Source organism: Salvelinus fontinalis, chromosome 22, assembly GCF_029448725.1.
Source record: "Salvelinus fontinalis isolate EN_2023a chromosome 22, ASM2944872v1, whole genome shotgun sequence".
Classification (NCBI taxonomy): Eukaryota; Metazoa; Chordata; class Actinopteri; order Salmoniformes; family Salmonidae; genus Salvelinus; species Salvelinus fontinalis.
The window spans coordinates 10,133,185-10,157,546 of record NC_074686.1 but is presented as its reverse complement, the minus strand read 5'-3'; the positions used below and the strand labels follow the sequence as shown (position 1 = coordinate 10,157,546).

The following is a 24,362-nucleotide window of genomic DNA, read 5'->3' as shown; positions in this document are numbered from 1 at the left end:
GGAGGCTTAATACAGAAGCGTATACTATATTAAATAAAACAAATTAATTGAACAACATTGCAGAAAGTTTACTTTCACATCAAATTATTTTCAAAATAGTGTACCTTCAACAGGATTTGACCTCATACCCTCACATCTCTGAATGTTCCATAGTTCATACTCTACCTGCTAAGCTACCGGTCAGGGGAAATGACGTGAACAACATCCTAACTTTATAAGTACGGTATTTAACTAGGCAAGTCACTTACGAACAAATTCTTATTTACAATGACTGCCTACCCCGGCCAAACCCGGACGACGCTAAGCCAGTTGTGTTCCGCCCTATGGGACTCCCGATCACAGCCGGTTGTGATACAGCCCAGGATCGAACCCGGGTCTTTAGTGACGCCTAGCGCTGCAATGCCTTAGACCGCTGCACCACTCAGGATCCCAAGTAGATAGTTATCCAGTAGCGGTCGGGGTTTGAAAGCAGCTTAATCGAAGAAAGCACCGGAACCACAGTGAAATCAATGGGATCTCGCATTTTGCGACACATGGTTTGCACGTGAACAAATGAAGCTTCGGACATAATTGATGATGTATTTCTGATAAAAGTGATACACGCGGAGGCCCACTGCTTTGAAGTTAGCTGCTTAGCGATTTCGACGAATGCCTCGGGGCTCCAGTATTAAACGTAACATCACTAACACCTAGAAAATATGTAATTTGAACATCCTGAAAAGACGTCTTTTAAATGTCTGGAAAATACATATTTTCACCTTTCATTCAGAACCTAAAAAAAAAAGACGTATTTTATACATCTTTTTAATGTCATTTTGGTTACTGGGACATCCTCTCATGTCTGTAACTCTAGGGGTAAATGTAGACGCTGACTGTAAACCCCTACCTGAGGGCCAAACAGCCTTACAATACTCCCTAATCAGCTGAATGTGTATGTGTGAGAGCGAGAAGATGTTTCCTACTGAATGTAAAATCTAAGACATACTACCTACTGTTAAAAAAACATGAACTTCTAATCAAGTCATCTTGTAAATCAGTGTAAATTACTACCTTCTGTGCAGCTATACTGAAGTGTGACCTAAAGAGAATCACAAGCTGTATCACATTCGGCCGTGATTGGGAGTCCCATAGGGCGGCGCACAATTGGCCCAGCGTCGTCCGGGTTTGGCTGGAGTAGGCCGTCATTGTAAATAAGAATTTGTTCTTAACTGACTTGCCTAGTTAAATAAATGTTTAAAAAAAATACATTGGAATGTCCAGGAGGCAGAATTGTCAGGTTTACAGTATCACCCCCAAGGGTTAGGGTGTCACCCCGATCCATACTTTCTCAAAGCCAAAACACTCTCCTTTGAACCTTTTACTTTATCAAAATTGGTTGTAGTCGTCCCTCTTTTCCCATGTTTTCTGAGCCAAAAGTATATCTTTTATTACCTCCGAAATAGCAGCAAATGTTTCCAAACAAAAGTAGTATTTCCCTGCAGACCATTCAAGTGACCAGACCGAAATGTCCCCAAATGTTATGGACCATTGTGAGATCCTGTAGGGGTCTAACATGGACATTTCTTTCATTGGTCATACAATATCACCATTAGACTGGGGTCTGATTTACCCAGAAGCCACAATGCACAGGACCCAAGTGCCCCCTAGCTGTGAAAGATGCCTAATGAAGACAAACATGTTTTGAGTCTCTCACGTTGTATTAACCTTTACCATTGCGTTCTTTGATATCCGTACAGCCTGATGAGCAAGAAAAGCCACTGAAAAAGAACCTGAGTGATTATTGACATTCCCTAAAGTTAATGTCAAAGTCATCAGTCAGACGGATTCTTATTTTGTGACTGTTCTTGACTCGTTTCTCGGAAAATACCTCAGGAACAGGATCTGTGAGTGTGTGAGCTTCAAACTTTGTCAGTGTGTAGGAGGCCTCATCCTGCATTTACAATGGATAACCTCTCTCTCTTGTTTGCCCTCCATCATCTGCCTTCTGCTTCACAGCTGGGCATTTACTTCAGCAATTTGGCCCCTGGTTCTCTGTCAAAGTAGTGCCCTGTCCTCTGGGAATTCAAACATACTGATGACGAGAGATAGTAAAGTATGTGCTGAACGTTAAACTACCTCAGCTTGGCCCTGAATAATGATGGGTTCTCATACTGAGAAACATTGCTGGCAGTCTATATGACGCTGTTGACTTGGTCACCAGACCAGTTTTCCTTTACTTTGAAGTTGTCCTTTTGCATGTATTTCCCCCAATGCAAATTTCTCCTGCTGCAAAGACAAATTTGACTTGTTAATCATTTGCATTTGTCAGGCTACATGCAGCAGTGAGGTGAAGTGGAAGCATTCAGTAGAGAGGGCATTATCTGCTTATTTTCAGATTATTTGGACCAGACTAAACCAAGGATGTTCTTTGTATCAACAATAAAAGATGCTGGAACGAGACCTTCGGTTTAAGAGATAATCAAATCAAGGTAAAAAAAAAAGAAAAATAAAGTTATAATCCGTAAAGAAGAATTCTAAGCAAAACTGAAACAAAAAAATTGGCTGATAGCCATGTTCAGAGCCCTAGTTATGTTCAAGTTATGCTTTTTTGGTATGTGCGAGAGAAATGAAACTGACTTTAAAAATCGCTTTATTTATAAAATTCAATGTTCATTTTCTACAAACAAAAGGAGGCAGCAGTTCAAACTTGTCATATAATCAGAGAAAGATCATTTTTAAAGTTAGAAATTCATTTAAGAAAAAAAAAGAGGCATTGACCATATGTACATTGCTACCATTACAACCACCAATTTTCATGCTTAAAGTTTTGCCGTGTGTGTGTGTACATATAATGTGCATGTGTGTGGCGAGTGTGTTTGTGTGAGAGAGTGAATTGACATGTACATGCAAAAAAGGGAATGTCTTGGATCCAACACCCCACCATTTCACTAGTAGCATTGTGTTCCTGTATTCCCGTTGGCTAAAGTGGGTTATGAAATGGAAATACAACTAAAGAGATCAAAACCCCCTCACATAACTTGTACAGCTTCATAATTTTTTATTTTTTTTTAATCTTTCATTTCTTTTGATAAGAATAATTATACTTTTTATATAAAAATGAAAAACAATGGGTGGTATTCCCATAAAACGGCATTCTCTCAAACATATGCACTTGCTGAAGAAGTGTGCAGTTAATCAGGCAGAGCATGACAGACGAAACATAGCGAGAGTTCAGACAGAGTTTGCAACTAATGAAAATGACTTCAAATCTCATTGTAGACTCAGAAACCACTTTTGGTCAGAAGACTCAAGCTTACTGCATTTGGGGGGGTAAAACCCCCAAATAGAACTGAAAACAATGCTTACAGAATTACATTACATATACCGTGTATAAGAAACACAATCAATTCTAGAATTTCAGAGTACCTGGATGATTCTGGATAAGGTGTCAGTAATTTAACATCGCTATATTGCTGATGACCTTGAGAATGTATTCAGATGTTAACACAGCCTATATTTATTTTCTGTACTAGCAAATCTGTTGCCATTCTCCATAATTACATGGAGATACAGTGGATCAAGCTCGATGTTGCAAGACTTTGTGCAAGTGATAAAAAAAATGACAAGTATATACAAACACACAACACACTGTATGATCAAGGTGGTCGTCTGCATTCAAAGCAAATATATTTAGGCCGATCCATGTACTTAACGTGTTAACTTCTGGAGTATAGGAACGGAAGGTTTGTGCCCATAAGATTGAGGTTTAGAGGACAGAGCAAAATATAGCTATGAAAAAAAAAAAAAAAAAAAAACTATATCTCAAAAGCTACCATTGATATTTACAACCAATAAGCACAAGTTAAATAATCCTCATTCAAATCCAAACACATTTGACATAATAAAAGAAACAAACAAAAAAACAAATCGAAGCTGACTAGCATCTGACCTGAATTTTCTGCAGGAGCCCTTTGAATGGAATTTCAATGGAGAGCGATAAAACACAAAATATACAAAACGGAACCTCCACAAAAAATGGTTCTCAAATGAAACCATGAGCAGTCCACTACCATTAGCTGCATATATTTCAGTGATTAATTCTGTGCGGTGTCTAAGTGCAGTGAACTGCTAGGTCTATGTTTGGGCAGGTTTTCAAAAAGTATATATTAAGAAATTATTTAGTTAGGAGCCATTGGTGAACCTTTTATTTACTTTTTCTATAGTGAACAGATCAGGTTTGTGAAGTGGGTATTACTCATTGGTCTATTAATATATTGAGTCTTCAGTAGAATAAACACATTTGCTTTGAGTTGCTGGGACAACGTTTCAACATTGTGGCACCGTAACTTCATTGTTAATCATTTGTTTCAATTAGTACAGATGTCCTCCATAATTCCGACAGATTTGCCTCCTACAACCCTCCTACTCTCCCTTATTCAATCTCCCATTACCCTCTCCTTCCCGTTTCCCACTATCCTCCTTCCCGTTTCCCACTACCCTCCTTCCCGTTTCCCACTACCCTCCTTCCCGTTTCCCACTACCCTCCTTCCCGTTTCCCACTACCCTCCTTCCCGTTTCCCACTACCCTCCTTCCCGTTTTACACTACCCTCTCCTTTCTCCTCCAATCCCCCTCTCATTTGTTCACCTTCACTAACCTCAAACCCCGCCCCCCTGGCTGATGTAATACTCGGCCTCCTGTCTTCTGGCAGGTAAGGGTTGCCGTGGAGACGCCGCTCCGCCGGTGTGGGGATGGTGGCGGCCTCGGAGGGAGGTGTGGTTGCTGTGGTGATGGTGGGCGGGGGGAGCGGGAGGGGGGTCGCGGAGGGACGGGGGAACAGCGGAGGCTTTGATGGGGATGATCCGGGTGTCCATGACCTCACAATCCACCTGCATCATCATCTCATAGCCCTGGGATTTATTATATAAACTCTCTGTAGGAGGGAGAGAGAACGAAAGAGTGCCATGTAAAAAAAGACATACTGACAGGGAGAGAAGTGTACAATAGACAGGCTAGCAACAACCCCCCAACATTTCATTTTTTTGTCCCATACACCGGCTAGGTGCAGTGAAATGTGTTGTTTTACAGGGTCAGCCATGGTAGTACAGCGCCCCTGGAGCTAATTAGTAAGTGTTGACAATTTTACGTAATATGCCTCTTCATTCACCCCAAAAATGTATTCAACATTCAAGATCTCCATTGTTCAAAGATTGAGAGCATTTCAAAAAGTTTTTAAAACAGTGTACAGCAGTGCAATGGGGCTATATTCTGGCACAATTCTAAAGAGCTGATAGTTCCGTCTAGATATCAAGAAAAGCAAACTCACCGTTGACAGACATAGCTGGCATCACCAGAGACATTTTGGGCCGTGTGGTCTTGTTGTGGCTGATAGCTGGCAACAGCAGGTGATCCTACAGAGAGAGAGAACGTAGGCTCATGAATGTCAGACATACGTCTTGCATTATGTGAATGGCACCCACTGTCCGTTTCATTCCCACTCGGTTTCACTTCCCTAGAGGTTTGGCGTTGCTGTTCCGTCTTACCCGTCTGAAGGAGACCACGTAGAAGGTGTCCTCACGCCGGTCGATGGCGTCCATGAAGTCACTGTAGCTGATCTCTGGACCAGCAGGGAACACTTGTATCTGACTGCGAGAGACAAATAGTTCAGGTCAGACCAAGACCACAAATACCAATAGCAGCAGTTTTTCCCCCCTAATCACTTTGAAGGATGAACACCACTGTTGATTACTGGGAAATGTGGTCGACAACGGTTACCTGTCAATGGAACGATGGGTCTGAATGGGAAGATATCTGGAGATGTTTGTCTTCCTAAGCTGCGCTTTCTGTAGAAAAGGGAAGGGAAACAACTGATGTGTACCAAAACAATACACATCAACGAGGTCCTTTAACACGCCAGAGGTATCATGTGTACTCACGTGGGAATGTGAAATACTACAAAAATATGATCCGGTACAGAAATACTAAGAAACTAGATGAAACCGCACCTGCGCTATTTTAGCTTTTTTCACAATCTTTGGCTTCCCTCCAGACTTCTTCCTGTCGATCTGGTGCCTGTGGACCCATCCTCTCAGCTCATCCGCCAGCCTGAGTGAGAAAGTGAAGCAGTCAGTTGTAGAAGTCAAGGGGAGTACACAGAAACTTGACTAATTCAGTAGAATACAAAATACAGTAGGATCTATGGGGATATATATATATATATATATATATATACACACACACTGCCTCCTTTGAACATGGATACAGTGACAGTCCTGTCTGAGAGCGCAGGTGCAGTGTAGATGGTGAAACTCAATATCATATTTGCATAATGTGGTGAGAGACGGGATGAGAGAGAGACTCCTGGACGCCTGAGTTAGGACCATAGCAGCGCTGCTGACCTGAGGGACTCGGAGCGGTTGAACTGCCTGCAGTCATTGGAGGTGAAATAGCGGTCGATGTCCTGCAGGACCAGGTCCTTCACGTCGCTGAACACGTCACTCAGGTTCCTGAAAACAGCCAAAACATGTAATACAGATTGAAACATCCTTCTGAAAGCCTAACCATGATATAAAATAATATTATATGGAAAACCATAGTGATTTCAAAGGGCAAAAGTCCTTAAAGAGATGTAAACATGAAGTAAACATCTTACAGGCAAGTTATGTGGACATCATTTTATGACAGCCTGTTAGTAGTAAGTTACTTCACTACATTCCTAAAGAAAAGAATGTACTTTTTACTCCATACACTTTACCTCGCACCCAAAAGTACTCGTTACATTTTGACAGGAAAATGGGCTAATTCAAGCACTTATCAAGAGAACATCCCATGTCATCTCTATTGCCTCTGATCTGGCAGACTCACTAAACACAAATGCTTCGTTTGTAAATTGTGTCTGAGTGGCCCCTGGCTATTCGTAAAAAACGTAATAAAATGGTGCCGTCTGGTTTGCTTAACATTAGGAATTGAAATGATTTATACTTTTGACACTTAAGTATATTTAAAAACAAATACAATTAGACTTTTACTCAAGTAGTATTTTACTGCGTGACTCACTTTTACTTGAGTCATTTTCTATTAAGGTAAATTTACTTTTACTCAAGTATGACAATTTAATACATTTTCCACCACTGCCTGTTACATATTTATAATTTCAGACCAGTGTGGCTGCATTCTCAATGACTAGACTGCATGCATGTCTTCTGCAAAGCTCAAACACGGTCTTGTTCTCCAATGACGTTCTACTTGACTGAACCATGTTTGCAAAGCCCCATCGATTAGAACCACATGGTCAGCAGCCGCAGATGGCTGTGGCAAGGTCATAATGAACAGGCTCACCATCGTGGATATGCAGAGTTAACGATGAATTGGACTTTATTACCAACCTAAACTGGTATGAGTCGGTGGATTCCCTCTCGACCTCTCCTCCCTTCCACCCATCCTCTCCTCCCTCCTCCTCAGGATCTAGCCTTTCCTCCACTCTGCTATGTTCCCGAGCCGTCTCAAACTCCAGGAGATTTCTTCCTGTGTGAGGGACCACCTCTTCCTGTAACCCCGTCTCCAGCTTCCTGTCTGTGATACTGGAGGAAAACATTCAGTCAAAATCAACTAAATCATGCAGTTATGTACATTACTTTTTAGAAACAGGATTTTTTGGGGGGGCCAATTTGCCAATTGATAACACGTCATTGAATGGCAGTGACTATGAACAGTGACTTTTACCTGACAGGGCCGAAACTGAAGGTCATGAACAGTAGCACTGCCATGACGCAGACGGCCCTCTTGTTGTTACCAGATTCACTGCCCTGGAACAGAGAGAAGATTTAGAGCAGTGTAAACACTGGGGCCGGGACAATACCAGTATCGCGATACTCAGTATTATGGCAAGGAAACAAAACACAAAGCGGATTTAACTTCAGGAAAAGAGACCTGATGTTGGAAACAATTATGTTGTCATCCAGAGTCAAATGTATTTATTTTCCAAACTATAGAACACAATATTTTACATACAGCAGGTATTTAAAGAACCAAAAGACTTCGGTCTGCTTCGTGCTTTCATTTTTACCTACTGCGATACTGGAATCGTCCCGGCCCTAGTAAACACGCAAGTACCGACATGTCCTCTTTGAATGTATTCCTAGTTGTTGCTTTAACAGTCAAATCTTAACCACATTCTTAAGACTTTCATTTAGAAAGCTTAAATTGAAAGCAGTCCATCCGGTTCATTAGGGAAATACATCTCTGCCTCAGTAATGTAATCACCGAACACATTTGCTTAAGGGAGGTTTCCTGGCTTTCCCGCTCCCCTGCCACCCTCCCTCCTCTCTCTCCTACCCCTCCGCCACTACCTCTCCTTTCTCCCTTCCCCTGTACCGTCTTCCCTCCCACTCCTCTCTCCACCCCTCCTGTACCTCTTTCCCGGCAAGCCTCTCCCTCAGGGCCTGGTTCTCCTTGCGGAGGCGCTCGTTCTCCTGCTGCGCCTCCCTCAGCTGGCCCTCCAGGTTCTGCAGGTACTCCTTCTTCTTCTTGCGTGACTGGCACGCCGACTCCCGGTTCTTGATCATCCGCTGCTGCCTCTTCATCACCTTCATCTGAGACCCGGTCGGAGGGGAGAGCGCATGACAGTTAATCACGGCAGAACTGGGCGTGTGATCTGACAGTGAAGCCCGGGGTAAGGCAGCGGTTGAAGAAGAGCGTGAAAGAGAAATACTCACTGACTGACTGACATGCGACTGACAGACACTCACATCCATGCCGTTGCAGTTGCTCCCTGGCAGAGAGGACGCCGGGACTATGGGTTTGCTGGGGAATGGGGCCGTGGGGCTATGGCAGTGAGGCATGGTGGGGGAGACGGGCTCCATTTTGACGATGGCTGGCGCGGACCCCAGACAGACTGACTGGGAAAGCACCACTAAGAGAGGAAAAGAAGGTGACATCACTCAGCTATTACGTAACGTATTATGTCATGGTCTCTTACACACCCAAATATCCAGAATACCAGTAATAAAATACATTTCTAATCAACAAATCACAGGAATAGACATGAATAGGTATTGTGGTGATTTGAGCATGCACGCACACAGAGATGCATAAAATAACTTGGAATTCAACGCTCCCCTTTAATTAACCTCATGCATTCACCAAACGGTAAGCCTGGAATAAGGTAATGTGTGAAAAATGGTCCGTCTGGACCCAGGACTCACCAGGCCTGCTCTGGTCCCTGCTAGGCAGGCTGTGCAGTATGAGGGCCTTGGCCGGACTGGGAGCCTGGGAGACGGGGAGAGCCGCTACACACACAGGCCTGGGCTGGATGAGAGGCTTACTGCTCAGGATGGTACTGGCTTTGATCGTGGCCGCAGTGGGGTGGACTGGAGGGAGAGAGAGAACATGACACGCACTATAAAATGTCTGCCAAGAACAATGTCAAGAGCATTTGCACCGAAAGTACATAATATTAAACATGAAGCGTGCTCTCGTGGCTGAAGTCTTTCCTGTGCAGCACATCAATAGCTGACGTCACTGTAGAAACGCGTACCTGCGGCCTGTGCCTGTGTGTCCATGCCATTGTGGGTTGCTGTTTGGTGTTGCTGAGGCGGCAGTTTGGACTGTGGTCGGGCCAGTTGTGCAGAGGCCACCGTGACTTCACATGTGCCAAGTGGTGGTGCCAGCACATCTCCAAACATATAAGGAGGCGTGGGCGGGTTCTCTCCTTTCACTGTGATCTGAATGGTAGAGAGATGTGCAAGACATTTTATAAAAACAGGCTTCACACTTTGGTTACTTCGGAAATACTCGGACTAGGCTCTATGTCACTGAAAATGTGCCCTTTGTGTACATTGCATCTCAGAGTCTCTAAACTGTGATGCATCAATATTGCATAGGGTGCCTTTAGTAGTGTGATGTGGAAGCTGATCTGTCTGGACTGACCTGTGAGTCTGGGAGTGACGTCAGGGAGCAGTCGGAGGCCAGCGAGGAGGCAGGGGAGGGAGGCTCCGCCTTCACCCGGAACACTGGAACAGCACACACAAATTATACAAAAAGGACACCGTGATTAATTCACATTCAACCATAAAAACGAACACATACACAATAGCCAAAGAGGGACTTACACATGTCCACTGGCAAAGGCTGCGTTATCGTCATTTCATCTTTCAATACGGGAACGTCCCCTTAAGAGAGTGCGAGGAAGGCAGAGCAGAGAGAGCGGCAGGGAAAAAGGTTTTAAAAGTACACCACAACCGACGCTGCAATGACACTTTACTGATAAACTGAAGTGACGTTGCCATTTTACTTCATTGGCCTTCTATAGTAGGAATAACATGTCTACTACCACAACGAATACTTTTAAAAAGGAAAACCTCTCCTTATGCTTCCTGCCACGCTTTATTAATCTCTGCACCTGTGAGAAGGTTGTCGTCCAGGTGTCTCCATGGCGACGTGGGATTGTCAGGATCAAGGGTCAGCACGAGATCGTTGTCAAACTGCGAGGAGAGAGAGAGAGAGGAAGAGGAGGGCAGAATTAGGCCATCGTCTGGATTAGTCAGTAGGTCGGCAGGGGGTGGGCCGTTGGTTGCCCCAACAGGGAAATCAGCCCCATTATCGGCCGGCCCGTCTCAGGCGCACTTAAGTTACCTTAACTTTGGCATCACACACACCGAACTCTCATTACTGCTAGGTAGTGTGTAACAATGCCTGGTTTATACTGATACTGCCAGCACTAGCCGACTACCACCACCAGGTTACTCAAACCTGCCCCATATACATAGAGATGGAATCACTGTTCACTTTAATGTTTACATAACACTTTACTCATTTCATATGTACAGTTGAAGTCGATAGTTTACATACACCTTAGCCAAACACATTTAAACTCAGTTTCACAATTCCTGACATTTAATCCTAGTAAAAATTCCCTGTCTTAGGTCAGTTAGGAGCACCACTTTATTTTAAGAATGTGAAATATCAGAATAATAGTAGAGAGAATGATTTATTTCAGCTTTTATGTCTTTCACCACATTTCCAATGGGTCAGAAGTTTACATACACTCAATTATAATTTGGTACCATTGCCTTTAAACTGTGTAACTTCGGTCAAACGTTCTGGGTAGCCTTCCACAAGCTTCCAACAATAAATTGGGTGAATTTTGGCCCATTCCTCCTGACAGAGCTGGTGTAACTGAGTCAGGTTTGTAGGCCTCATTGCTCACACACGCTTTTTCAGTTCTGCCCATAAATTTACCATAGGATTGAGGTCACTCCAATACCTTGACTTTGTTGTCCTTAAGCCATTTTGCCACAACTTTGGAAGTATGCTTGGAGTCATTGTCCATTTGGAAGACCCATTTGCAACCAAGCTTTAACTTTGACTGATATCTTGAGATGTTGCTTCTATATCCACATTATTTTCCTTCCACATGAAGCCATCTATTTTGTGAAGTGCACCAGTCCCTCCTGCAGCAAAGCACCCCCACAACATGATGCTGCCACCCCCGTGCTTCACGGTTGGGATGGTGTTCTTTGGCTTGCAAGCGCCCCCCTTTTCCAAGCTGTTTAAAGGCACAGTCAACTTAGTGTATGTAAACTTCTGACCCACTGGAATTGTGATACAGTGAATTATAAGTGAAATAATCTGTCTGTAAACAATTGTTGGAAAAATTACTTGTCAAGCACAAAGTAGATGTCCTAACCGACTTGTCAAAACCATAGTTTGTTAACAAGACATTTGTGGAGTGGTTGAAAAACGAGTTAATGACTCCAACCTAATTGTATGGAAACTTCCGACTGTATATACTGTATTGTATTCTACTGTATTTTAGTCAATGCCACTCCGACATTGCTCGTCCTAATATATATATTCTTAATTCCACTCTTTACTTTTAGATGTGTGTGTATTGTTGGATACTACAGCACTGTTGGAGCTCGGAACACAAGCATTTTGCTACACCCACAAAGACATCTGCTAAATATGTGTATGTGACCAATAAAATTGTCTTTTATTTCGATTTGATAAAGGATGAAGGAGCAGATTGCCGCACTATTGCACACTATTTTATTTAAACTTTATTTTACTAGGCAAGTCAGTTAAGAACAAATTCTTATTTTACAATGACGGCCTACCGGGGAACAGATCAGGGAACAGTGAGCTAACTGCCTTGCTCAGGGGCAGAACAACAGATTTTTTACCTTGTCAGCTCGGGGAGTCGATCCAGCAACCTTTCAGTTACTGGCCCAACGCTCTAACCACTAGGCTACCTGTAGGTGATGTAGATTGGAATAGGGATGGACATGAGTAATCGAGTCCTCAAACCTCTCTCTTTAACCCGACTAAAGATCACTTTTTTTTTTGACAGTCAAACTATTTTGTGGAATGTGCTTTGTGGCTGCCCGAATGGGCAAGAAAACATTTGTCCCGATTTTACATATTTTTTGTTGTTGTTGTCTTGAAGACAACGTTAATTTCCTTTGACTCTACTGTTCCATTTCTACATGTGCATTTGCGGGACACAACAACAAAAAAGAAACCAAGCCAAGCATCAGTTCTTCTCTTTGAATTCATTTTCCCTTCTGTGTCTCACTCACTAAACTGTTCCGTCCACTCCCTCTACACACGCGTGCTAAGTGCGCACACAAGCTCCTGTTAGGCCTACAGAAATAAATGCCAAAAAAAAAAAAAATTGTAACTAACTGATGGGATACACAAGCTACATTCCTTGCCAAATGACAACAAATTGTGTTCCGTCCCTGAGTTGATTGATGTAGGGAAATAGGTGTTCCAACGACGAGCTGCAGTTTTGGAATAATTTAGTCCCGTCGATTTTCCGCTTAGGCTACTTTGCGAACTGCTAATGCAATTTAGAATTGGTTAGCCTAGGCTATAACCCCCACTAAACATAGACCAGTTCCACGCTGAAAATATGCCAAAACATTTGTTTGATAAAGACAAAGAGCGTATTTTCAGAATCATTAAGAACAGGCCTACTAACTAAACAGATGTTGTGGTCGTAATTCATCTACATGCAGTTTTCAATGTAGAATTCTTAATTCATTTAGAAAAATTCCAAAGAAAAGGCTAAATAAACTAAATCGAACAACTGTATATTGATGACAGATTTTTGTTTGTAACCGCCAGAAAATTGTCTCTCAACTCGCCAAATTGAGCCCCGTTTCAAATGATTACTCTGAGAATAACTATTCCAGACGTGATATGCGCATCGGCAACTTATTTCATTTAGAAAAATAGTCAGTTCTATTTTATTCAGTTATATGACATAATTATTTTCTAGAAATTATGCGTCTTGAATGTGATAGGACTTGGGAAATAAAGTGTCTTGTCTGATAAATTAACAAAAACAAGGCTATACCATTACACGGTCATAGGCTTCAACAAGCAAGTGCCACTGCTAAGGTTACTACCTTTTTGAAGATTGTGTTCCATAATATAACAGTTACAATAAATGAATCTTAAATGACACTTGTTTTTATATATAGATAAATGCACACATATATATTTCCAGTGTGAGCCTTGTGTTCTAAAATAGACCCCCCTCCCCCTGTTGGAGTAATCAACAAAAAAAGCGAGAGCGCTAACTGTCAAAACATTTCAAATGCCCATTCCTAGAACAGGCCTCATGTTGAATAGACAGGAAATTAGGTCTAAATCATTGATAGCTTTGAATTAACGTTGTTGTGGTGATACAACATGTGTAGTACAGTGGTCAGATAATACAGTCAGGGTCTGTGAGCAGAAAATCTCTTTGTCCGTACCGATGTTTCATATTTCGGTCCTCTCGTGTACTCTCCGTCCTCTCCCTCCTCCATGCTCTCACACTGGTACAGACAGGCATCTGAGACAGACAGACCAATTAGTTAGCACTGTAGGAACATAATTATGCACATGGACAGACACGCAAGTTCCTTGAGTATCAGTTGCTATAGCGGTTGTAAGTAAAGCCTTATCACTATACCACAGTGACCCCTTGTCGCCATGGTTTCCCGTGCCTTATTTGGTTTGACAAGGGCTTGAAACACGGCTCTGACCTTTGAGCTAAAACAAGAAGAGGGATCTACTAGTAAATGATGGTTGTGATCATAAACACACCTAAAATGAGCTCAAGATTTGATGCTTTTCTACACCCATTTTAAATTCAAAGCAGCTTCAATTCACAGGAGTCCAGTTTGGTTTTTCCGGCTTTACAAATTGAGGGAAATCTAAGCAATGGGGGGGAAGCTGGCTTAAAATACATGAGATGGGAGGTTCTGCCCTGAGGTGACCCATCTTCAATAGCAGAGGGATCAGTAACCAACCTGCTCTGTGCTGAGAATTGTTCCCCATTACTGTTGAATTTTAATTAGCCAAGGGTTAACTACTCATGATAATAGTAGACCCCATTAACTAGAGGGACAACTTAGGGCTGAAATGAATTCTAGCCTACATTATCGTGGGATGTTTTTTTCTTGAAAGAATGCTTTTCGTTTTCCACAACTAGTTTTGATTCATACTGCAGGCCTAACTAGTTAAATGCTGTCTATCATAAATAGTAAATGTAAAATTTAATCAAGTTCAGTGATCACAGGAAGTTAAAGTGCTCACAGTTTACAGATTGCGTGAGACAGACTTAAGTCTGCAAACTTCAGCATACAAAAGCAATGATCAGGGAGTCAGTAAAAGGGAAAGGTCTGTGTATCTAAAATACAGTGCCCTACAATGAAAGCAAGCCAATCTATCAGATGCAAATGCTATTGATTTAAAAAAAGGGCCCGAGATACCCAGATGTCGCAAAAAGCCAGCTTGGTTTTCAGTCTTCAGATAGGCAAAGGCCTATGGTTTTATTCCACATACTGTATACGTTTGTAATTCAGGTATTTGGGATCGATGGTCTTTTCAGATAGCCTTTATATTATGGAAAACGAAAGCTTCCAGAGCACAAGCTTTTCTCACACTAATACCAAAGGCTTTTTATAACTAAAGTTAACACTCCTATATGTGCTAATACAGTGACATATCCGGTTTGCTGCCCAGCGCACATATAGCTAGTCATAGGCGCACACACCCACGCAAGAAACCAAACTACCACCAACTTTAACATTATGATTTTTCGTAATTTGTTGTCAGGGTCAACCTGGGTTAGGAAGGTTAGGAAATGAAAGATGCATAGTCAATTTCACGCATTCGTTATCAGCTAAAGTCGCGTTAGCTAGCTGATCATTTTAGCTAGCTAACGTATCCATGCTTCCCAGGTGGTAAACATGCATTACAGTACCATTTATTATAGCTCCCACTTACCCCAATCCTCGCTTGTCAGAAGGTTATCAGCGAAGAAACGACTATCCAAATCAGATAGTAAATCCGTAGTCATAGCCACAAGGCGTTTGTTAATTAGAGGGAGTGAGACAATCACCGATCAATTATATTAAAAAAATATAAATCCGCGAATTCGATTTACAGCGAATGATGTTCAGTTGGCGATTGGGTCCATCGACGTGCAAAAGATAATTATAATTTCTTACGCGAAACATTAGATTTTGTATTTATTTTGTTTCATAATATCCACTCGGTCCACAGAACCATCTCGCATATGACGACATCCAGACTAGAAACGAAATTTCCGGTAAAAGCCCGCCCATTTTCAATGCAAGATCCAATCAAAGCAAGGATTTGTTAGATTGATTCTTCAGTCGCCCTATCCAATAATATTATTACTATTCAGGCAGAGTAGACCGTCGTAGATGGACAAAAGTAAGAGGTTTATAAGGTGAATCGGCCAAAACAGAATTTTGAGTGACGTTGAAAATCTTCAATGGTAGACATGTAATTAGGTATTCCTTTCAAAGGACAGGCTCTAAAAATCAATCACGTGTTCAACAATAAGAAACCTTTCATTTGAACACATGGTTGATAGCTAGCTAAAGTTGTCTCTTTTCTAAATTAGCCATGGATGGAGATAGGGTTTTGGATGTGTGGTTTTACTTGATTCTCCGTACTGGCGAATGATAATAACGGGGAATCTGATCCAACCATACATTCCTACATTGTGCCCCTTGCCTGAGAGGATGGAAGTTCAATATGTATCTAGATGTAGTAAGCTAGTGTTAACTAGCTAACGTTACCCATGAATTGAAGTTTTTAGCCAGGTAGCAAGACAACCAACTTAAAGCGTGTACTGTATGACAGTGATAGACCGTTTAGTCAACATGATATAGAGGATCATGGCATTGGCTTGAGTGAGTCATGTTTCTTCGACTTGTATGCACAAACAAATCAGAACCATGGACAACCACATCATATTTAGCTTACATTGATTGGACTAGGTTTTGGTATATTTTAGTTGTCACTGTATTAGACTAAGCAGAGGTGATTTGATGTTGAAATGGTGCTGGAATAGTGGAGGCAGCAACTGTTATTGTAACTCCATGGTTCTAAATCAATAGTTGTTTTGTGGTCCGAAAATGTCGGAAACATTAACTTGATTGACCATGCTGTAGGTCATGTAACTAACTGTCTGTTACATGCAATATGCTTTGTGGACTTCACCTGTGTGGTTGAATTTATTATGCAGCACTGTCTTCTTATTGTCTCTGCCTTAGGCCTACAGTGCATTTGGAAAGTATGCAGACGTCTTGACTTTTTCCACATTTTGTTCCTTGACCCTTATTCTAAAATTGGACTGGACGGCAGGGACTGGGAGACTAGTCCACCTTTTCAACATGTAGCATTTCACTATCCCTCGGTTGATAAAAAAACGTCACTAGTCGTGGTGGCTCTACCACCATTGCTTCTTCCCGCCACTCGTTCCTTCCAATTTCTCACCGTCTCCAGATAGGAGACACGCTGAACACTCCTTACCCTTGTCACCTCCATTAACCTTCATAATAACAGAGAGACTCTTCATCAAAGAACAGTAGCATGGATGAAGTGAACTTCTCCGTCCATCGTACAGGTCAATCGATGTGCACCAACCACTCCATCAATGTCTTCAGTTATAGCCTCTGCCTTTATTTCTTGCGCAACCCCAGAAATAACCCCCTTGATAGGCGCCCTCCTACGAAAATCCACGCAGGAAACATTCTACTCCGAAATCTTTTTGAGTCTTAACACACGCTTCTTCTGCTCCGCAGACACACAAATCGAAAACCACTTCTTGTGACTCTCACCGACTCACACATCCCAGATATTCCTGGATACGTTAAACAGATTTTCCAAGTAGCATTGATCCTAAACCTTGACTGGTGGTTTCTTATTTTCCAACATAGCTTTACTTCTCAGAGTTTTACTTCTCCCTTTGCCACTATAACCCACCAATTCTCACTTTCTGTACTATTAGCTTCACTCGACTCACTAGCAGTTTCAATCAAAACCTCAGTTTCCGCCATCTTCCATCTACAACCAATGTCTAAGTGTCCCGCTCCAACAAAGAGCTACTCTCCTTTCTCTGACATACACTGTCAACTGTGGGACCTTATATAGACAGGTGTGTGCCTTTCCAAATTATGTCCAATCAATTGAATTTACCACAGGTGGACTCCAATTAAGTTGTAGAAACATCTTACGGACAATGAATGGGAACAGGATGCACCTGAGCTCAATTTCGAGTCTCATAGCAATTGGTCTGAATACTTATGTAAATAAGGTATTTCAGTTTTTTATTTTTAATAAGTTAGCAAAAATGTCAACCTGTTTTTGCTTTGTCAATAATGAGGGAAAAAAATATTTTATCAATTTTAGGATAAGGCTGTACCGTAACAAAATGTGGGAAAAGTCAAGGGGTCTGAATACTGTATGCACTGTATATATCAAGTTCGCAAGGCATATGACCTAAAAGGTTATAGAGCAAACAACGCAATTTTCACAACACAGGTTATAATATGGCTTTTTTTTCTGGTTTGGCTTCCCCAGTGATTTTACCCACGCACCACAACTGTCCTTAATTAAAGAAATTACATTAAAATGATGAATGACTTTTAATAAGTATAAAATCTACTTTTATTCATCACATGCTTCGTTAGCAACAGGTGTAGACTAACAGTGAAATGCTTATTTACGGGCCCTTCCCAACAATGTAAATAGAAAAGGTAATAACACATAATAATACAAGTTATAATAAATACACAATGAGTGATAACTTGACTATATACAGGGGTACCATTACCGAGTCGATATGTAGGGGTACGAGGTAATTCAGGTAGATACAGTTGAAGTCGGAAGTTTATATACACTTAGGTTGGAGTCATTAAAACTCGTTTTTCAACCACTCCACACATTTCTTGTTAACAAACTATAGGAAAAAGTCAGATTTAACTTCCTGACTCATGTCTTGAGATGTTGCTTCAATATATCCACATAATTTTCCTGCCTCATGATGCCATCTATTTTGTGAAGTGTACCAGTCCCTCCTGCAGCAAAGCACCCACACAACATGATGCTGCTGCCCCCGTGCTTCACGGTTGGGATGGTGTTCTTTGGCTTGCAAGCCCCCCCCCCTTTTTCCTCCAAACATAACGATGGTTATTATGGCCAAACAGTTCTATTTTTGTTTCATCAGACCAGAGGACAATTCTCCAAAAAGTACGATCTTTGTCCCCATGTGCAGGTGCAAACCGTAGTCTGGCTTTTTTATGGGGGTTTTGGAGCATTGGCTTCTTCCTTGCTGAGCGACCTTTCAGGTTATGTCGATATAGGACTCGTTTTACTGTGGATATAGATGTTTTTGTACCTGTTTCCTCCAGCATCTTCACAAGGTCCTTTGCTGTTGTTCTGGGATTGATTTGCACTTTTCGCACCAAAATACATTCATCTCTAGGAGACAGAACGCTTCTCCTTCCTGAGCGGTATGATGGCTGTGTGTTTCCATGGTGTTTATACTTGTGTACTATTGTTTGTACAGATGAACATGGTACCTTCAGGCGTGTGGAAATTGCTCCCAAGGATGAACCAGACTTGTGGAGGTCTACAAAAAATAATTCTGAGGTCTTGGCTGATTTCTTTTGATTTTCCCATGATGTCAAGCAAAGAGGCACTGAGTTTGAAGGTAGGCCTTGAAATACATCCACAGGTACACCTCCAATTGACTAAAATTATGTCAATTAGGCTATCAGAAGCTTCTAAAGCCATGACATCATTTTCTGGAATTTTCCAAGCTGTTAACTTTTAGGGATAGGGGGCAGCATTTTCACTTTGGATGAATAGCGTGCCCATAGTGAACTGCCTCCTACTCTGTCCCAGATGCTAATATATGCATATTGGTATTACTATTGGATAGAAAACACTCTGAAGTTTCTTAAACTGTTTGAATTATGTCTGTGAGTATAACAGAACTCATATGGCAGGCAAACTTCCAAACAGGAAGTGGAAATTCTGAGGCTGGTTCATTTTCAACTCATCGCCTATTCACATCCCAGTAAGATATGGATCTCTTCGGACTTCCTACGCCTTCCACTAGATGTCAACAGTCTGTAGAACGTTAAATGAAGCCTCTAGTGTGATGTGGGGCCGGATGGCAGCTATTTGAGTCAGTGGTCTAGCAGAATGACAGTTCTTATGATATCGCCATGCGTTCCATTACTTCTGTAGACAAAAAGGAATGCTCCGGTTGGAACGTTATTGGATATATATGATAACAACATCCTGAAGATTGATTCTCTACTTAGTTTGACCAGTTTATTCGACCTGGAATATAACTTCTTGAAGTTTTCGTCCTAGTTCGCCTGGACCATTGACAGCGTTTGGACATGTGAACTAAACGTGCTAGCAAAAGTAGCTACTTGGAGATAAATATTTGACATTATCGAACAAAACAACAATTTATTGTGGAACTAGGATTCCTGGGAGTGCATTCTGATGAAGCTCATCAAAGGTAAGGGAATATTTATGATGTAATTTCGTATTTCTGTTGACTCCAACATGGCGGAGAAATGTTGTGTATTTCTGAGCGCCGTCTCAGATTATTGCATGGTGTGCTTTTTCCGTAATTTTTTTTTAAAAAACGGACACAGCGGTTGCATTAACAACAAGTGTATCTTTAATTCTAAGTAAAACATGTATCTTTCATCAAAGTTTATGATGAGTATTTCCCGTTATTTGATGTGGCTCTCTGCAATTTCTCCGGATATTTTGGAGGCATTTCTGAACATTGCGCCAATGTAAACTGAGAGTTTTGGATATAAATATGCAAATTATCAACAAAACATACATGTATTGTGTAACATGATGTCCTATGAGTGTCATCTGATGAAGATCATCAAAGGTTAGTGATTAATTCTATCTCTATTTCTGCTTTTTGTGACTCTATCTTTGACTGGGAAAAATGGCTGTGTGTTTTTTGGACTTGGCGGTGATCTAAAATAAATATATGTTGTGTTTTCACTGTAAAACATTGTTTAAATCGGACACGATGGGTAGATTAACAAGATGTTTATCTTTCATTTGCTGTATTGGACTTGTTAATGTGTGAAAGTTAAATATTTCCCAAAAATATTTTTGAATTTCCCGCGCTGCCTTTTCAGCGGAATGTTGTGAGGGGTCCTAGAAAGGTTAAAGGCACAGTCAACTTAGTGTATGTAAACTTCTGACCCACTGGAATTGTGATACAGTGAATTATAAGTGAAATAATAATTGTTGGAAAAATGACTTGCACAAAGTAGATGTCCTAACCGACTTGCCAAAACTATAGTTTGTTAACAAGAAATTTGTGGAGTTGTTGAAAAACAAGTTTTAATGACTCCAACCTAAGTGTATGTAAACTTCCGACTTCAACTGTATAACTAGGCAACAGGATAGATAATAAACAGCAGCAGCAGTGTATGTGTTGACTCAAAAAAGGTTTGTGCAAAAAGATAGATAGTAGCTAGTAGCTATTTGCAGATAGTAGCTATTTGTTTAACTATTTAACAGTCATAGTAGTATCATACATCAATTACTCTATTAACTACAACTTGCAGTAAGGTATCAAGGGGCTATCCTCTGTCACCAGTGCCATATGTTATGTAATGGTCCAGCCAGGGTATATGAGGTCATCGCCATGTAAAAACTTCTGAATGGAATGTAGGTACCTCATATCTGAAAAGTCTTCATCTGAAAACAGGATCCCTACTAAATGTGTTCCTTACATGGATGTAATGTTTGTTGTTATCTGGCACCCTCCACTGTATGAAGTAGGTTAAGTAGGTTACTGTATGTCCAAATTCACAGACAAATCACTCTCAGAACCATCTCTGGTATGTCTCGAGAGCATATCAAATGCACAAAACTAGTAGAAAGTATTTACTACTGTCATCATTCTAATAGCATTGTTTGGAAAGTCTCTCTGCAGGGGTCCCACCTGGTTCAGATCTGTACTCACAAAGAGATCATTAAACGTGGCCTAGCCCTAGTGTGAATGGCCTCTTATTTGCCAATCAATCCAAAAAAGGCATTTCTAAATTAGTATGAAAAAATATGTATTGTGCATACAATAAGATATATAAAAATGTGAAAAAACATGTCAATGTCCTCTCATTGACAACTTGCCAAAATAATTTCTATATGTCCCACTATCAGTTAGTCCAGTTTATTCTAGTTAGACTAACCTCAATTCACGCCTGCTATGTCTGCCCTCAGTGAGAAGAGTCTCGGTAACTGAGGATCATCGTCTGTACCTGGCCTGCAGTGGCGCCGTTGACTTACAGTGGAGACACGAGGTCAACGGGATCATAGTCATCAAACGAAGCCAGTCGGTTGCTTACCGGAACCACCAGAAATATGACCCCCAGCCTGATGACTCTCTGGTTATAGAAGAGCTGGAGCCCTCCGACTCTGGGGCCTACCACTGCAACGACCAGCTAGTGGCAGACGTGGAGGTACTGAAAGGTATGAGGACAGGAGGCTACAGTGTGTTAAATTAAACGCTTATCTGACCACCCCTCTAGAATAATGAATATGCTTTTTATTAATATATTGGTTGCTGTCCTTGATGATGAGAGCTGAAAATGGACTACTGACTGGACGATCAATAATGGTTGAACCAATTATCAATTTCAAGCAGAACAAGTGGACAACCACCAGTGAAATTGCACCGTCATTGGAGTGATAGAAGAATATAAGTGAACCATTTTTAAGGAAATTGGCTGAAACATCATTTCTTTTGTCTATGAGCATATTCCTGTCATTGTCGGTAACATTTCTGCATCTTGTTACAACCATTTCATAAATATCTTCCCACAGTCCAAAAGTATTGCTGCCCTATACAGTATCTAGAAAAGCCCAGCAGAGGTGGTTCTTCAAGAAAGATAGTCATGCGAAACAGGAACCCATTTCGACTCTGTCAAAAAATGGAACCGTGGAAAGGGAGAGGGAGGACCCACAGAACAGGTTTTCCTTTGATGAAGACGGAGCCCTGCAGAACCTCAATCTGCTGCCAGGGGACTCTGGAGTGTACCTGTGTAATAGGGAAATGGCAGCTAAAGTAACAGTGTTGACAGGTAGAGCTTTCCAAATAGCATTTTATATATTTAATTGTCAGTGTTTTAGTTTAACAGTGACATTTTCATTTAATTAAAAGATCAGGCTCAACAATCAACTTCATCACTTCCTAGGAAAATCAGTGAGAGAACGCGTTGGGGGAACCACACTTTAGAGACCCCTTTAATCCCATTCCCCTGTCATTTAAAATGCCATGGTTATGCCTGACTTGATTATTTATTTATTTTTGCAAACTCAGATCACCTCAAAATCCAGAGTTTCACTGCTGTTATGAAAACAGGTAACACACAGCAACACTATGCAATTCTTATTACAAGTATGAAAGTAACAGCAAAATCTAGGGTTTTAACTTTGTGCTGTGAAAGTATATTCCATGACCTATATTCTTCACCTATTTTCAGATGTTGTTGGGAGAGAGAACAAAGAGACAGGCCCTACAAATGGTAGGTTGTCCACGGACACTTCAGACACAAATTAGACTGAATGAAAATGATTTAAAATCTCTGTTGTTGCTCTCTGTGGTGAAACTAAAATTGCAGTGTGTGTTGGTCAGAATTGAGGGTGTTGAAAAACAAGAACACGAGTGCCACCCAGCTTTATGGTTGCCGTTAGCAACCCTCCATGCTGTGCTCACTACAGAGAGCATCAACTTTCGTCCTGCTATCTTTAATACAGGTGACATTTTCACATACTGAACTGTGCTTTTGTCTTTCAGTTGTGGTGATGATAGCTGTCATTGGACTATGCTTCATGGTGCTTTTGGCTGGAATGCTGGGCCTTTTTGCTGATAGACAGACTGAACAGGAAGAAAGAATTGCAGTACAGGTAAAAAATTTTAAAAACTCTGTTACATTATATGCCTCTGATCTTGTTTGTACAAGCCTTTAGGTCCATATTAAGCTATTACATTGGCCTATGCGGTCATGCAACAACCTTTTTACAAACATGTGATATGATCACCTTATTTCCTATAGTGACAGGACACAAGCAGGAAGGAGCTCCAGACGAGGTGCTTGTCAAATCTAGGTAAAGAACACTGTCTAATCGTTTGCTCCCAAAAAGTCCCAATAGTAGGGTTTGTGTGAAACGTGTGCGTTCTCCCAACAAGTATTGCTCTCATTGTTAACAAGTGATTGTTTCATATTTTGTCTTATAGGGTCTGAGATCACACAGGGTGATGGGGAAGAAGTGAGTACAAATGAATACATCTCACTGCTAACTGAAAGCATTGCTGAATGTCTGTGTCTCAGGGCCCTTCTCATGTGGAAGACAGTGAGGTTCAGTTTGCATCTCTGGGTCGGCAGAACTGGAGGGAAAGATCGAGGGTACAGGGAGACCAGCATCACGTCATCTATTCCGCTGTGGTCACTGCTAGACCAGCATTCCAGGGTTTGAAGAGAGGTTGCTCTTTAATAATATAGTACATTTATTTGTGCCTTTCAAGATACCCAAGATTCTATTATTTTATCCAACTAATTCTATATCCTGTTGCCTTAAAATGTTTTTATTGAGATTCTTTATAGAACATTTAACAGTAATTATTATTATTATTATTATTACATTAGCCTTTTCATTATTTACAAACACACATACATGCACTAATCAAAATACAATCTTATTTCCATCAAGAACGGATATTGAAAGAACCATGCCAGACAAACTTTGGTTTTGGAGTATAATGTCTCTAAGTAAACTTGTCAAACTTGAGATACGTTCAAAGTATTAACTCTTTTATTTGCAGTGTTGCAAAGAAAAAGCCATATCTCAGACTGGCCAATAAAAAGAAAAGATTAAGATGGGAAAAAGAACACAGACACTGGACAGAGGAACTCTGCCTAGAAGGCCAGCATCCCGGAGTCGCCTCTTCACTGTTGGCGTTGAGACTGGTGTTTTGCGGGTACTATTTAATGAAGCTGCCAGTTGAGGACTTGT

General features: G+C 41.3%; 1 protein-coding gene and 1 long non-coding RNA gene across 4 annotated transcripts; one reads left to right on the top strand and one right to left on the bottom strand.

Annotated features, from left to right (window-relative positions):
- Positions 1–3,786: 3,786 nt before the first annotated feature.
- On the bottom strand, positions 3,787–15,587 carry LOC129819755 (cyclic AMP-dependent transcription factor ATF-6 beta-like). Of its 3 annotated transcripts, none has more exons than XM_055876323.1 (17): positions 15,261–15,587; positions 13,742–13,821; positions 10,378–10,459; positions 10,088–10,147; positions 9,906–9,988; positions 9,514–9,700; positions 9,182–9,346; positions 8,693–8,889; positions 8,390–8,569; positions 7,701–7,783; positions 7,364–7,558; positions 6,377–6,484; positions 5,984–6,083; positions 5,754–5,821; positions 5,522–5,624; positions 5,305–5,389; positions 3,787–4,911 (listed from the first exon to the last, which is right to left on the bottom strand). In XM_055876323.1, exons 1-17 carry the CDS (start codon positions 15,331–15,333, stop codon positions 4,637–4,639), a joined length of 2,124 nt encoding a protein of 707 aa, XP_055732298.1. In that variant the 5' UTR covers positions 15,334–15,587; the 3' UTR covers positions 3,787–4,636. The 3 variants fall into 3 exon arrangements, with proteins under 3 accessions (XP_055732298.1, XP_055732299.1, XP_055732297.1); XM_055876324.1 differs by having other exon boundaries at positions 8,726–8,889; positions 15,261–15,586; XM_055876322.1 differs by having other exon boundaries at positions 8,390–8,889.
- Positions 15,588–22,633: 7,046 nt separating this feature from the next.
- LOC129819769 (uncharacterized) lies at positions 22,634–23,452 on the top strand. Its single transcript, XR_008754119.1, has 4 exons — positions 22,634–22,710; positions 22,832–22,873; positions 23,146–23,255; positions 23,405–23,452. It is a non-coding gene; the product is annotated as an uncharacterized LOC129819769 (long non-coding RNA).
- Positions 23,453–24,362: the final 910 nt, after the last annotated feature.

Bases quoted from the DNA above. Each gene is read 5' to 3' on its own strand.
- LOC129819755 (XM_055876322.1), bottom strand. From the start codon at position 15,333: ATGACTACGGATTTACTATCTGATTTGGATAGTCGTTTCTTCGCTGAT. The intron at 7,784-8,389 runs GTACAGGAGGGG...TCTCTGTTCCAG, and splicing joins AGAGGCTTGCCGGGAAAGAG to GGCAGTGAATCTGGTAACAA. The intron at 5,390-5,521 runs GTAAGACGGAAC...CTCTCTCTGTAG, and splicing joins ACGTGGTCTCCTTCAGACGG to GATCACCTGCTGTTGCCAGC.